The sequence below is a fragment of the Schistocerca cancellata genome, chromosome 2 (genome assembly GCF_023864275.1).
Source record: "Schistocerca cancellata isolate TAMUIC-IGC-003103 chromosome 2, iqSchCanc2.1, whole genome shotgun sequence".
NCBI lineage: Eukaryota > Metazoa > Arthropoda > Insecta > Orthoptera > Acrididae > Schistocerca > Schistocerca cancellata.
The window spans coordinates 860,868,967-860,885,434 of NC_064627.1; the positions used below are offsets into that span (position 1 = coordinate 860,868,967).

Below are 16,468 nucleotides of genomic sequence, written 5' to 3' on the forward strand. Positions count from 1 at the left end.
CAGTGGACTAGACAAGATCTCTTTTATGGTGATCCACATCCTCACATCATTACCGTATTTGACAGCCGCATTTCTGCAGATTGCCTTCTGCACCATGTAACTCTTACTCCAATTTGTCAAAGATACTTTTTTATACAACCAGGAGGAAGTTCCCCGTGTGGAGCCCATCAACTTTCATACAACATTGTTTCCAGCCAATATGCTTTGCTTGACATTCAAGCTGTATTTCTTGTTGGTGAGGGGTCGACCCAAACTCATTCTCAGGTATTTCAGAGTTGTGCAGTGTTCTGAGGTAATCTGTTTCTGAGATAAAAAGAGTAGGTTCACGCTTACTACCCTGTGATCTCAATTGTTTATTCCTGTAATAAGTGGAAAGCTCATTTGGGGCATTGGGCAGCATCTATTTAACAGTCTGAAACTGATGTACCACATCAGTAATCAGCAGTTTTCTTGATGGTTACAGGTCTGCAGGGACCTCATATGTCAGCCTGATCTGTAACATGTTTTGTGGAGAGTGTAGCAGACTTTGGCTGACCAAGCTGCCTGCAGTGTAAGTTGGTAAGTAGTCCATCCATATTTTTGTTGCCCATGAAGCAATCCTTTTTAATTATTAGCTTATGGGTACCAACAGCTGTGCACAGTGTGAATGGCTGGGTTGGTTTCACTTTGTTTGGTTTACCTGCTCTTAGCAGCACCACTTTTCGCACCCTTTTTCCCCAATATCAATCTACATTTCATCACTGACATTAAGAACACTCCACCTCACCCACTGCCCAAACCCTTCCTTGATTCTTGTTACCAGTCTCTTCTCTTCTACACCAGTAACTGCTCATTAACAATCGGTGTTGTCATGCTCTTAGAGGTGAGCTGTCTCAGGGGGGTGCGGGGGTGGGGTTTACTGAAGGTACAAGTTTTGAACAAGAGTAAAAACTAGTGCAATTATCTGATCTTTAAGTGTGTCCATATGCTTCATACAATTCATTTGAAAGTGAGTGGTGTTCTGACCCTATATTGTATAAGATTGGATCTTTAAGTGTGCCCATACTCGTTTGAAAGCGATTGGTGTTCTGACCCCATATTTTATGAGATTGTTCAGCACTGTTCCTTTGTTTGTAATCTGTCATCGCAATGCTGACTGAAAACTTACTAAAGTAAAAATATTTCATAAGAGTATTTCATCAACGAAAACAATGTAGTGGAATAAATTATTCTAATGACAAATGCATGTACTTCAAGATGTCCAAAAATTATTATTAGTAATAGGGCTTCGATGTTTGATGCTTGCTTAGTAGCGTTGGTCAGTTTTTATATAACAGCAAGAACCAACAGAAAAGAAAAAAACAGCACTTGTCCAGAATTAAGAAATACTATAATTTTTCAATCACATTATGTACAACCACAAGCACACAAAAGTCATCTCCTGTAACAATTCCAGTCATAGACTGTTAAAATAAAACATAAATTTTACTAGTGTAGTCAAACATGACCATCTTTTCCATTTCACTGGACTGAAAATAATAAGGTAACAGGAATCTCATAAGTACTTTAGTGCCAAATGCTGGAAAGACTTCTTGGTTAAATCTTCAGACATTGCTACATGCCTGCTCATCTCATTAGCTGTAATTTCTGGAATACGGAGCTGTGGGTATGCCCGCCTCTATGTGATACTCATCAAAACATGGTTCTCTACACAATCGCACATTGCACTCAGCACACAAGAAGCGAGTCTGTTTGAATGATCCCCTTGCTGTTGTTCGCTGCTTCACTTTACACTGGAGGCAGATTTTACCATGAATAGAAGACCTTGTCAAGTGATGCACCACAGACTGCTCTGATCCACATCCAAGGCTCTGCCAGAGGGATCCTGTCCACAAGCTCTGGCCTGCACAAACACAAACAAATCTTTAGGGAAGTATGACCATATTAATTTCTCTCTTGAGATAATGGCTACCCACAAGTCTTCACATCCAAAGCTAACAATTCAAATGTGTTGACATACTTGACTACACACAATAAATGTTGTCACATTATTTTACAGCAAGTCTAAAAGACAGTCACAATTATTTATGATTTTGATCTTAATGTTTTCCATTTCTGTAACAGAGCAAAATTTTAGTACGACACTTAACCCTGCAGTTCTACTCAAATTTAGTTCATGGATGTGATGTTCTGGTTAACTTGGCCTGATGTGTGAAAATCTGGCTCAAAGTGGAATAAAAATTACTAAAAATTCAATTATTGTAAGAATAGGACAACAGTAATCTCTGTGCTACAGCTGCATAAAATTTTTTAATGTTATTATTACAGTGTTATGTTTATATAATGCATTCATATTGCAACATATTACAATGATAAAGACATGGATGATATAAAATTTTCAATATATGTTGTTATTCATTGCTTACAGTTTGGACAACAGTAGGTGATGTGGGCTTTACAAATTGTTTAATAGGCAGATTTACAGTGTGTATGTTTTAGGGTTCCATAACTCAATTGGTAAAACTGGAACCCTTAAAGGATCACTTTGTTGATGTTGTTATTATTGTTGTTGTCTGTCTGTCCAACTGTTGATACCGGTACTCATTCCTGAGAAAAAGAGGTATCAACTTGAAATTTATGTCACATACTAAGGTGTACAGTCCCTAGGTAATGTGATAAATTGATGCTTCAAGTAAATGCAATAAAAAAATACAGCCATTTGTGCCCCCTAGAATCACGATATTTGACAAGAAGCAAGGCTTCACAGTACAAGTAAAGGGAAGAAATCTGAAAGATGTTAATTTGTAATTACGTCATATTAAAAATATTTGTTTCTGGTATTTGTTGTCTGTTTATCTGTCTGTCCATTTGTTAAGACCTCTTTTTCTCATGAGTGGGTATAGACAAAGTTGAAATTTACACGATGTACAATCTCTTGGCAGTGTAAAATATTAAACTTCTAAGTCAATGGAATCAAAAGATACAGCTATTTGTGTCCCATATTTTGATACTCACAAACTCTCTCATCAGTACCTATAGGGTACTTCTCGTTGACCTAGATTCATAAAATTTGGGCTAAAAGCAAGACTTCACAATACAAGTAAAGGAAAAATCTGAAAAACCACTAACTTGTAATTATACAACTTTTTTCCATTTGTTGTATGTATGTTAAAAACCCCTTTCTCTCAGGAACAGGTAGAGATAAAAGTTGAAATTTATGTCTATGATCCCTTGGGAGTGTAAATAATTTAAGCTTCTAAGTTAATTCAATCAAAAAATATGGTCATATGTGACACATATTTTGATACTCTCCAACTTACGTACTCATCAGGACCTATAGTGAACTACCTATATACAATGATAGATTTATTTGAAAGATCACAGTATTTCTGCTAAATTATACAAACTGAAACCTGTGACTGACCATCTGCAAAAAAAATTTGAAGAAGGATATACTCCCAAATGAGAATCATCTACTGGCAAATCACCTTAATCGTGGAAAGGGTGACTAAAAACAGTGTGTACCAATGAAACGTGCTCGTTTTGGGATTAAATCATTCTGCTTGTGCAAAACAAAGAGTGGCTATTTATGGTGCTTTATAATATACACATAAAAAGACACTGCATTTGAGCCACAACAGAGCAAATATCCTCTTGCATCTAAAGATTTTTGTCTTTGCATGAAGGATATTTTAACAAAGTATATACTGTTTTTATCAACAGGTTTTATACAGATCTCCAATTATTTTATGTTCTTGTCCCTAAAAACACAGTTGGCACACTTATGAATAATAGGAACAAAATACCAGCTGCTTTGAGCAAGAGAGAACTCTAGAAGAGTAAAAGTGAAGACTTTTTACAGAGGGAAATTGATGGCGATGCAATGATGAGACAAGAAATATGTTTACTCACTTTTTAGTATTTACCTTGATGAATTTCAACAAACTGAGAGGAAGAAAACAGCGGAAATGAAGGCAGAAGTTTTCCTCAAATACAGTGGTGGAAGTGGTGATTTGACTCATCTGATCAGTATATAGCAAATTACACAGCAATAATAAAAAGTCTCCAAAAATATTACATTCAACAATACTGCCGTTCAATGGATGTTGCCACTCTAAATTCTTACTTGTTGTATAAGAAACTTGGTGGAAAATTTGGGCAACTTGATATCCAAATTCAGCTTATTGGCAGTTTACTCGAAAACTACAGCACTTTTGCCAGTTCTTCCCTTTCAGCAAAGAAAAGTGGGTCAATCTTGGCAAATGTCAGTCCCAAAAGGACTGGTGAGACGACACTTTCCTAAACACTTTCCTTCTACTAAGAAGGAACAAGCACTTATGAGATGCTGCCCAGTGTGCTGCATCTAAAGAGACATCAATGGGGAGAGAAACACATGTTTATTATGAAGAGTGTGATGCTGAGCTGCATGCAATACGTTGTTTTGAATTGTACCATACAAAAAATAATTTATACATAAAGAAAACTATATAATGCATTAGCTCCTACAATAAAATCCATCCTGAGACTATCAAGATAAATCGTAATTTGCTTATTTTTCATAATCCACATTGCTGCTGCCAAAAGCTCCGAATTGTTGGCAAATTACAATTGCAACAATAATTTCAGAAAATTTCACCAAAATGTGTCACATTTTCCCACACTGCAAAAAAGCACATGAAGCATTGCAATAATTACATGGATGGGAACAGATAGAAGTATGTGCAAATACCTGTGGCAGCAGTGCCACAGTGGCAGGTAACAGCACAACAATGGCTGCTACTCAGTTACAAAAAACAGCACAGTCAAGGAGGGATAAACAATGGTCTAATGCTGTTCAGAAATGTTCTGCACATTTTCAGTCATTTTGTCGTCATTTTAAAACATAACATTTCTAACACCAGAACAACTGCGAGCACTTCTAAAATGTATAAAACATTTCTGAACAGAATCAGACAATATGTTTATCCCTCCACCTAAAGTTTACAGAAGTGAAAGAGGTAGTTGTGGCTTCAACCACTTCTTACTTCCATAACTCGCACAGGTGAGTATTAATGGGTCGTTACAGAGCAAACTTGATTTATATTGTGACATATACCAATTCTCTGGGCAGTATTCAGCCAGGACTGAGTCTCTAGCTCCCTATTCTATTGTGGTATGTGTGCCCAGAAACATCTTTCTGTTACTGTGTGAATTGTTTGATGTATACAGATGCTGTCGCATTCAAGGGAACATGATAAAAATAGCAGCAGAAATTAGACTGTTGTAATATCTTATCAAAAACATTCATTTAGGAAAACACGGCTGTGGTATAGCTCTAAGGATTATAACTTGAATATAGCAATCATCAACAAGTATGGTACAAACAGTTTATTTACATTGAACCATTATAGATTGTATTAAAATATACATTATGGGACAACCTTCATGGTGATGTCTCATTTTATGGTCATAATTGTTTAGTGCCGTAGTGTATGTTTCTGAAAAATGCATTCATTGGATATTTTTATTGCACCTTTCTAGAAATATTTGATAAATGTATTGTTCAGGAATTATTTCACAGTGCCACACAATTAATGACCACAAAGTGGGATCACAGCATGAAAGCCTGTAAGAACCAGCTGATGATGGATTTTTAAAAATCCAATATCGGTATTAGTTAAATATTTTACACCATACTTGTGGTTGGTTGCTGTATTTAAATTGTAATCTTTGTAAGCAATAGTTTTAAAAGAGATCAGGGTTACATACTTATTGCATGAGGGCAGGCTTTGGACAGTGAGCGAAAAGAAAGTCAGATTTTTGATGGTTGGTAGGAGGCAGAAATGGCAGTTTCAAATGTAGCAATTGACCCTTTGTGCTACCTGAAACCATTTGTTCCTGCAGTGAACTAGAGTTGCAAGCAGCTGCCCAACTTACACTGCTACACATGCATCATTTAGGCCTTTCTTTGGAAAGTTCTAAACACTGCTATCTCACCTCTATAAGCTGAGCGTAATGCCAATCCTAGCAGTCGGTAACTTTACTCCTAAAGACAATGGAGGACACTGCTGTTGGAAGCTTCAGTATGTTATTCTTAATAATGCTGCTTGAAGGTTTTTTCAAGGTTTATAACTAATAGGAGGAATAATGGTAACCACTCACTGCATGGTTGATAGCTGAAGTGCCAGGAAGTCGGTGGGGTCATAAGCAAGACTGTTGTTCTGTGGTGTCACTACATTTTAGTTGTGTTGTCAATGCAATCTCAGTCATGCTGGCGAGAAGCATGCAGCTGGCCGCCTGCGGCTCACACCGAGCAGCACTGAGTCTGCAGGGACGCAGACCACTGAGCCAATTGCTGGCATCCTGATGACGCCGCAACTCCGCTGGTGTACAAGGCTGACACACAGCAGTGTGTGCACGGGTCGCTGAGGCAGCCATTCTGCACCAAGCCGTTTCGCAGACAGCGAAGTGGTGTCCTCAGCATTGCGGGACCCAGTGATGCAGATCGAGAGGAATGGGGGTACTGTAGTTGGAAACAATAAAGCACTTGGAAAGCTCGGATGAATCTTAATACGGTGCCTTCTACGTCTTCCCGCTACATTTGGTCATCCTGATACATTTGGTGGCAGAAGTGGGATGTCGTCTGTCCAGTACGGCGTTCGAGCCCACCGTCCGCATTACATTCACAAGATGTGGTGAGTTTTGACCAGTTTTCTTTTGAGTATTGGACGTTTTCTTGCATTTTTGTAATTTTGAGTATGGTTCATGGCAGGCCATTTTAGATGTTTTGCACAAGCATATTATTATTTATTTATTTTTTTTGTTAGAATAAGTGTTAGTGTATTTGGGGCAGTAAGATTTATTATTTTTTGTGGCATTTAATTACTTTTGTATTGGTTTGAGTATGATGTTACCAAGTATCATGATACTGAGGTGTAGGGAGTTGGGTTATTCTTGTACTTAAATGTTTTGTTTTGGGTCTAACTGAGAATGAAAGCAACACAATGGCAGAGTCAGGGACACGAGGTGTATCGGAACCAGAAGTGGTATGGATTTTGTTGGAAAAAGTAGCACAATTGACAGCAGACAATACGCAGTTGAGAAATGAATTAACATTGAGAAGTCAGTGGGAAACCGCATCTGATCAGTCGCTGTTGCCTAGGGTGCAGGAGATTGATCCAGCTGCCGCGAGTTTGATTATTTCGTTTTCTGGCAAGGCATCTGAGGATGTGCGTTCGTTTGTGGAGGACTTGGAGACTTCAGCGGTGATGAGTGGTTGGTCTGATGAGCATTTGTTACATACAGCCAAGATTAGATTAATGGGTGAAGTGAATACATATGTAAGGTGTTCCGAGGCCTTATGGAAAACAAAGAGTCAGGGGGAGACAATGGAGAAATTTGCGGACAGGATACGGGAAATTAATGAGTATACTTACGAGTTGTGTCAGAGCAATGAAGCGAATAGTGTTCTGTTTCAGGAGGCCGAGAAAAGGGCACTTGATGTATTTTTGAGAGGGTTACCGGCACATGTCACTGGATGTGTGGGAAGGGACTCCGAAAGATTTGTATTCGGCCATTCAGCTGGCAATTCAAAGTGTGGAAATACACGTGGCAACAGGGGTACGCGAGAGGCAAACAGTGTTTACAGCAGGTGTGAAATGTTTTAAGTGTGGTCGTACGGGACATGTGCAGAGACAATGTACCCAGTCACTGAGGAATAATGGAAGGAGTGGAAATCGGCAGTGGGGAGGATGGAGAAGTGGAGATAGGAGAGGTGGACAAGCATTAAACGGCAGAGGGGGCCCAAGACCCACCTAATGGAGCTCCCGTTTAATTTCAATGCTACGAATGCATATGCAGAGGTGGAATGTTCAGTGGTAGGATCCATAGGAACTAAAAAGTTTAAGATTTTGTTGGACACAGGGGCACAAGTGTCAGTGGCTACTAGGAATATAATGGGACGAAGGAAGCTAGGCCCACCATGTTATGGGTTGTGTGGAGTGGGGTATGAGGAGGTCACGTCTTTGGGGTCAGTGACAGTTGACTTTCGAATAGAGAAAGTCCTATTTAATGCATGCATGGAGGTAGTACCATGGGTAACCGAAGGCTACGAAATGACCCTAGGAGTAGATTTCTTGCATCAACATCATGCCAAAATTGACCTTGGAAAACGAACTGTGGAAGTTGGTGGAATGTTGTTTCAGATTGGGGAAACTGTTGTCAATGCAGAGCTGTTGCAAGGGGCATTCAATGTAATGAACAAACCAACTGAACCGCATACATTAGCATTAAGGCTTAATTCACATGATTGTGTGTCTAGTGGCACTGGGAAGTCGCTTTGGGTAAGTGTGGAGTCAAATTTACCTGCGGGTACAGTATGTGTTATTGAACCATTGCTGGATAATGAAGTTTTGGGTCCACTGGGTTGTTTTGTGAAACATAAGTGTTGTACGCGTACCAGAGGGGAACGACAGGCGAGTAGTTTCCGTGAACATGGATAATTTTAGTGCTGTAGACGCGAATTTGAGGAAAGGTGTTTTAGTAACAAATTTGGATGTGCCAGATGAAGAAGACTGGTGTTCTAGAGGTAGGCGAAGTGATCAATCACTAACTGCCAATAGAACTGCATTGCATGACAAAATTAAGCATTTGAGAGGAGGAGAAAGAGAGCATATGGAAGAATTATTGTGGGAATTTAAGGATTTGTTTTTGCCACAAGCGCCGTACCAGCAACTCCATTAGTTTAACATATGAGACCAACAGGGAATGAAGCACCTGTTTACCATAAACCATACAGAATAGCAAGGTATTTGCAGATGATTGTGGAGGATTTAATTGATCAGCAGCTTGTGGACGGTATTATAAGCATAGTAATAGTTGCTGGGGATCAGGTATTGTCGTTGTGCCTAAAAAATCTATGGGTGGAACTAAGAAATACATGTTCTGTTGTGACTACCGATACTTCAATAATAAGACAGTAACAGATGCATATCCCATTCCAAACATATCAGAGACTTTGGATCACTTAGGACAGTGCCTGTACTTTACTACGATGGATTTGACAAGTGGTTATGATCAGTTTGAGGTGGCTCCACAGGATCGTCCAAGAACTGCTTTCTCTACTCCTGGAGGTCATTACCAGTACATTAGAATGCCATTCGGTTTGAAAAATGCTCCAGCAATGTTTCAGAAGTTGCTAGACAGTGTCTTGAGGGGTTTGAAACCACGGCAGTGTCTGGTCTATTTGGATGACATTATAGTGTTTTCAAGAAGTATGGAGCAACATAGACAGTGGTTGAGGGAAGTCTTTATGAGGTTAAGAGCAGCTTGTTTGACATTGAGCATGGAGAAGAAGTTCCTCACGAGGTATCAAGGGCCATACCAAGTTGTTGAAACCTGAAACCACATCCCCCATTAATGTTAAGCTTCAGCTGCCAACTAGAACAATGATAGTACACATTGGGCAGTTACAGCCATTTAAGGGTTGTCCAGATGTAATTCCAGGTGTATCACAGGAAGGAAAGAGGAAGAAAGAGAGAGTGAAGAGAGATCTTAAGCACAGAAAAAACCAGGATGATAGGGTACAGTATTAAGTACTGTATGCTTTGCGATCCAGAAAGTAGTAGAGTATTTGTAGTTTTTTAGTTTTTGTGTCATGCATCATTGGGCTTGCATAGAGTAATTAGGCATTATATTTTCATATGTTGTATGTATTTTCGAATATAGTCTGCTGTGGACAGTAGTCCTTTTGAAGAGGGAGGAAGGGTGATGGTGAACCCTGTCCTCAGGCTAGTGAAGTGGGGAGTGTTGAGTAAGTTTGTGGAAGTGAAAACTAGGGAGGTATTGCTGATTTCGGCAGCTAGCAACCGGTACGCTTGTACCAATCCAGACACGTGCACAGTGCAGTTATTTTTAGCCAGGGAGAAAGGAATAGACTGTCCAAGGGACATTGTGGAGCCAAAATTGAGCTTGCAATGAGCTGGGATGCATTGGATCTTCTCCACCTACGAGAATTTGGTAGTAGTAGCAAGTTGTTTTGAGTGGGGAGTATTTGCAGAAGCGAAACATATAGAGTGGAATTTTAATCAATGGAACTAAGTGTAACATAATAGGACCAACCTTCCACCTGCCAGTGTCAATTTCAGGAGTCACGCAATTGAACATTACGCGGCCATGGCTGTACTGGCCAGAAGCCACATTAGAGTTTTTACTAAGGCAGAATCTGACCCTGTTAAAATCAAACTCTGGAGCCAGGTCTGTTGATATCCGTAAACCAGATCATTTTAGAGCAAGAGGGGTGCATATCAGCTGAACAGCTTGTGCAATGTGTCGCTCAGTAGAAGGAAAGGCAACGGCAAATAACAATCCGAACAGCTTGTGCAACATGTCACTCAGTAGGGGGAAAGGCATCGGCAAATAATGATCATTTGAGCACCTCTGTGCCAAGTGTCAATGCAGCCTTAACTTTGTTATGTGTTGTTTTCTTGCTGATCAGGTGGAGAGCTAATTCCAAGAGGGAACCAAGGATAGTCCAAGTCCCAGTGGATTGGATACCGTGGGCGTGAGACAAGTAGGTAAGGGGTTGAGCGAGCAGTGGTTGTCCAGTAAGGAATTTTTACGTTTTGTTTCATGTCATGGGTTTAAGGGGCATTAGACCACATTTAAGTTTTCTAATAGTAAGGAAATATGCCATAGGTGCCGATCCACGCAAGTTAAGGGTCGACCTGGGGACCGGGTCTTCCCGAAGAGGAGAATAATGTAGCGCACCACTGTTTAGGATAGGGAAAATTAGTTTTGTGCAATATTCTGAGCACAAGTTACAGCCAGGTGCGGGCCGGATTGCAGTGAGTTATGCATACTAACAGCTGCGAAGTAGAATAGAAGCCACAAGGCTGTCAAATTGCTGAAAGAGTACACATAGTGGTTTTGCATGTCACAAATCACAGGCAGAAGGGGCCCACTGGCCCAACCTAGTGTGTTATGAGTACATGACGTGAAGCGGCATGTATGGCAAAACAGAGGCACACAGTCGCGTAGAAATAGGTGCGGGTTTCCAACGAGATTCATTCAAGTGTGGCAGCTCTCCTGGACCATGGGGCATGTCACACCACCAGCAACATGCTGGGGCGCCAGTGTTCCAGTTCACGGCAGGCCGCTGGTTCGACCCTCTGAGGCCGTAGCCAGCCAGCATTGGGCCACTCCACGGCTCGCTACCGTGGGCAGTTGTCCTGGCTTCCAACACACGCCAGAGGCATCCCAAGGCGAGGGCCGCAGATTCGGGTGCTGGATCGTGGGTGCTTGTTGTTGCTGCAATCTCAGCCACGCCAGCGAGAAGCACGCAGCTGGCCGCTTGCAGCTTACACCAAGCAACGCTGAGCCAGTAGGGACGCAGACCACTGAGCCAACTGCCAGCATCCTGACGATGACGCAACTCCACTGGCGTACAAGGCCGACACACAGCAATGTGCTGAGGCAGCCATTCTGTGCCAAGCCATTTAGCAGACAGTGAAGTAATGTCCTCAGCATTGCGGGAGCCAGTGACGCAGATCGAGAGGAACAGGGGCACTGTAGTTGGAAACAATAAATCACTTGGAAAGGTTGGACAAGTCTTAATACGGTGCCTTCTACCTCTTTCCGCTACATTTGGTCATCCTGATACATTTGGTGGCTGAAGTTCCCACTAATGTTGGCTAAGAACATGCATCCATGCACACGCAGAGGTGTGTGTGTGTGTGTGTGTGTGTGTGTGTTTTTTTTTTTTTTTTCTTTTCTTTTTATAGAGATCTCTTTGTCTTTGTGCAATCATTGTTACCATGTCATTCTAACATAATCTTTCTTTTCTAATCTACTTCTGTTATAGCAAAATTCATCCTTCTCTTTAAGCATCTATCGTCCATGTTTATTAATAATTGTGAGACAGAATTGCTGGCCAAGAATTACTTCCAGGAGGCAAAACAGGCAATGCTGCTGATAGATACATATACATTTGAAAGTGACGCACATAAAAAATAGTAGTTCCTTCCTCAGGGAGGAGATTTTGATAGGTTGGAGTTGGTTAAAAAGGAAGGGCAGATCACACAGACCCCACGATGTGAAAAAACCACCTGCAGTGAGGACCCCTGTCATCACTACAGGTGGATCCCACACATTCTGAGTCCTGAGTGACCTGCCTTCCATTTTTAACTTTCTGTCTCAAATATTTATTAGCTTTCTTGTCCACATTAATCATGTTTACATGATTACCTTAGTTCCCTGTTTGTTTATGTTGCTATTATAGCCATCACCTAACACACTCTCAATTTCATTATGCACCCAGCTCAATGCTTGATCATTTTGGCTATCAGAGCTGTCAACCGTGAACTGTACTGTACTGTCTGTGACACAAAACTCCCACATTGAGATAGTCCTTTGCTGTACTTATTGTCTTTTCAATATACAAATTAAATGAGCAACCCTGCCTTAGATCTGCGCCAATTTTTGCATCTTGTACATTCTGTCACTGATCCTCCAGTCAGCTCCACATAGAGTGGATTAACCATCTCCCTTCTGTTCCCATAGTTGGCACCACACTTATAAAAACTGAAGAATTATGTTCCATTGCAGACTTTCAAAAGTCTTCTCCAAATCTACGTGTGTTTCCTCATTTTTCCTACATATGTCATATATTATAATTTGCAGTTCTAAAATGATTTCTTAAGTATCTCTACTTTTCCCAAATCCAAACTGGTTCTCTCCTAGCCTACTTTGGTCGCAACACGTTACAGAGACACCAGAAAATTAGTAATATTTTATCACAGTGGCATTTGTGAACTATCACAAATATTTTGAACATGTGAGAGTAATCTGATTGTATCAAAAGGATATTTACTTCAGAAAACTATAAAATTGTGATACAGAATTTCTGGTGAGTACCTACCATCAGGAGATGAAATTTTTAATACACACAAAAACTCCCTCCTACCACCATACAGAATCCAGTACCTAAACACAGTCATGAACGTTTCCTCCAAAAGCTTTAGCCCCATAAAAGTATCAGTCCTTACCAAAGGCCTCAACTTTTGCCCTGCCCCCAAATTCAATCGTGCAGGACTAGTTAAAAATCTTCTCGTCTTCTCCTGGTCCCTACAGTGGAAACACTTGTTTGCCACCAACCCTACTAATAAGACTCACCCAGAGGCCAATGTTGAGCTCCGCCTGTCTCATTTCACTCCTCCATCCAAATGTGATCCACTCCCGCTGTCCCCCAAATCAACCCCTGTTAACTTTGCACAATTCCTTAACCTCGATACTTGCCTTCCAAAATACCTCAACATGCAAGTTAACCTTACATCTGCAGAAAGAACTGCACACACCATCTAAAAACTGTTGTCGACCTTATAATCCTACCTGCTGACAAAGGCTCCACCACTGTTGTTCAGAACCACAAGGATTACCTGATTGAAGGACTCCACCAGCTGTGAGATTCATTCACCTACAAACACTGCCATGATGACCCTATTTCAGAAATCCTTAGGCACATCCCAGAATCTCTCCTTGGAATCTATCTCTCTCCTCACTCCTGTCATCTCTCCTCACCCCTGCCACTCCTGTCATCCCCCCTACATGATTCCTAAAGTCTATAAACCAACCAACCAGGATGCCCTGTTGTGGCCGGTTAATGTGCCCTCACTGACAGAATCTCTACTCTTGTAGACAAAGATCTTCAGCCTATTACCTACAACCTACCTTCCTATATAGAAGATACCAACAATTTCCTCCACTGACCCTCCACAGTTAGTGTTGCTTTACCACATGGTGTCCTGCTCGTCACTATTGATGCCACCTCCCTTTATACCAACATTCCTAATGCCCATGGCCTTACTACTATTGGACACTACCTTTCCCAATGCCTGATGGATTCCAAACCTACAACCTCCTTCCTAGTTGCCACGACAAGCAATATCCTCACCTACTGTCACTTCTCCTTTGAAGGCATGACCTACAAACAATTCCAGGTTAAGGATATGGGCACCTGCATGGCACCATCCTATGCCAAACTATTCATGGGCCATCTAGAGGAATCCTTTCAAACCACCTACACTCCTGGAAATGGAAAAAAGAACACATTGACACCGGTGTGTCAGACCCACCATACTTGCTCCGGACACTGCGAGAGGGCTGTACAAGCAATGATCACACGCACGGCACAGCGGACACACCAGGAACCGCGGTGTTGGCCGTCGAATGGCGCTAGCTGCGCAGCATTTGTGCACCGCCACCGTCAGTGTCAGCCAGTTTGCCGTGGCATACGGAGCTCCATCGCAGTCTTTAACACTGGTAGCATGCCGCGACAGCGTGGACGTGAACCGTATGTGCAGTTGACGGACTTTGAGCAAGGGCGTATAGTGGGCATGCGGGAGGCCGGGTGGACGTACCGCCGAATTGCTCAACACGTGGGGCGTGAGGTCTCCACAGTACATCGATGTTGTCGCCAGTGGTCGGCGGAAGGTGCACGTGCCCGTCGACCTGGGACCGGACCGCAGCGACGCACGGATGCACGCCAAGACCGTAGGATCCTACGCAGTGCCGTAGGGGACCGCACCGCCACTTCCCAGCAAATTAGGGACACTGTTGCTCCTGGGGTATCGGCGAGGACCATTCGCAACCCTCTCCATGAAGCTGGGCTACGGTCCCGCACACCGTTAGGCCGTCTTCCGCTCACGCCCCAACATCGTGCAGCCCGCCTCCAGTGGTGTTGCGACAGGCGTGAATGGAGGGACGAATGGAGACGTGTCGTCTTCAGCGATGAGAGTCGCTTCTGCCTTGGTGCCAATGATGGTCGTATGCGTGTTTGGCGCCGTGCAGGTGAGCGCCACAATCAGGACTGCATACGACCGAGGCACACAGGGCCAACACCCGGCATCATGGTGTGGGGAGCGATCTCCTACACTGGCCGTACACCACTGGTGATCGTCGAGGGGACACTGAATAGTGCACGGTACATCCAAACCGTCATCGAACCCATCGTTCTACCATTCCTAGACCGGCAAGGGAACTTGCTGTTCCAACAGGACAATGCACGTCCGCATGTATCTCGTGCCACCCAACGTGCTCTAGAAGGTGTGAGTCAACTACCCTGGCCAGCAAGATCTCCGGATCTGTCCCCCATTGAGCATGTTTGGGACTGGATGAAGCGTCGTCTCACGCGGTCTGCACGTCCAGCACGAACGCTGGTCCAACTGAGGCGCCAGGTGGAAATGGCATAGCAAGCCGTTCCACAGGACTACATCCAGCATCTCTACGATCGTCTCCATGGGAGAATAGCAGCCTGCATTGCTGCGAAAGGTGGATATACACTGTACTAGTGCCGACATTGTGCATGCTCTGTTGCCTGTGGTTCTGTCATTGTGATCATGTGATGTATCTGACCCCAGGAATGTGTCAATAAAGTTTCCCCTTCCTGGGACAATGAATTCACGGTGTTCTTATTTCAATTTCCAGGAGTGTAGAATGCCAAACACATCACCTAGTTCAGATTCACTGATGACATCTTTGTGATCTGGATCGAGGGTTAGGTCACCCCATCCACATTCCTCCAGAAACTCAACATCATCTTACCCATATGCTTCAACTGGTTCTCCTCAAACCAACAAGCCACCTTTTTGATGTTGACCTCTACCTCAAAGATGGCTACATCAGTACCTCCTACCAACCACCAGCAACACCCCCAATTCAACAGCTGCCACCCATTCCATACGAATGAGTCCCTTCCATATAGGCTAACCACCCATTAGCCGTTGCACCTGCAGTGACATGCAGTACCTCTCGAATTATAACCAGGGCCTCAGTCATTCACAGACCTTAATTACCCTCCCAACCTTGTTCAAAAACAGATATCCCATGCCTTATCTCTCCAGTCACCCTCCACCTCCCAAAGTCCCGCCATCTGGCCACAGATGAGCATTCCCTTCATGAGTCAGTACCATCCAGGACTGGAGCAACTGAATCGCATTCTCAGCCAGGGTTTCTGCTACCTCTTGTCATGCCCTGAAATGAGGGCTGTCCTACCCACTATCCTTCTTGCCCCTCCCACAGTGATATTCTGCTGCAAACTGAACCTATGCAATAACTTCATCCATCTCAATGCAATCCCTGCTCCCATCCGCTTTCTCCATGGCTCATATCCCTGTAATAGACTAGAAGCAAGAATGTGATCAACAAGCTACACTATGTGGACATGACAAACAACAAGCTGTCTGTCCGCATGAATGGCCACCAACAAATTGTGGTCAAGGAACAGCTGGACCACCCAGTTGCTGAGCATGTTGCCGAACACGATGTTCTTCATTTCAATGACTGCTTCATAGCAGTCCTTTTCCACTCCACCCCCAGCTCCTCTCTCCCGCTGTCTGCCTAACTTCCCAACTGCACCTAGCTGCCCAATCGTCTCCCCAGCTTGTCCATGTATGCTCACACAAGCCGCACTTTACCACCCTCAACTCCTACCCTGCTAGCCCTCACCCTCCCCACC

At 42.9% G+C, this 16,468-nt stretch overlaps 1 protein-coding gene across 2 annotated transcripts in view; it reads right to left on the reverse strand.

The window, feature by feature from the left end:
- Positions 1-1,356: 1,356 nt before the first annotated feature.
- The window catches only part of LOC126162804 (broad-complex core protein isoforms 1/2/3/4/5-like), a 75,428-nt gene continuing 60,316 nt past the window's right edge, over positions 1,357-16,468 (reverse strand). For both annotated transcript variants that reach the window (XM_049919543.1, XM_049919542.1), the window contains exon 6: positions 1,357-1,882. In XM_049919543.1, the coding sequence (XP_049775500.1) occupies positions 1,614-1,882 (269 nt within the window). In that variant the 3' untranslated portion in view covers positions 1,357-1,613. The remainder of the gene's footprint in view (positions 1,883-16,468) is intronic.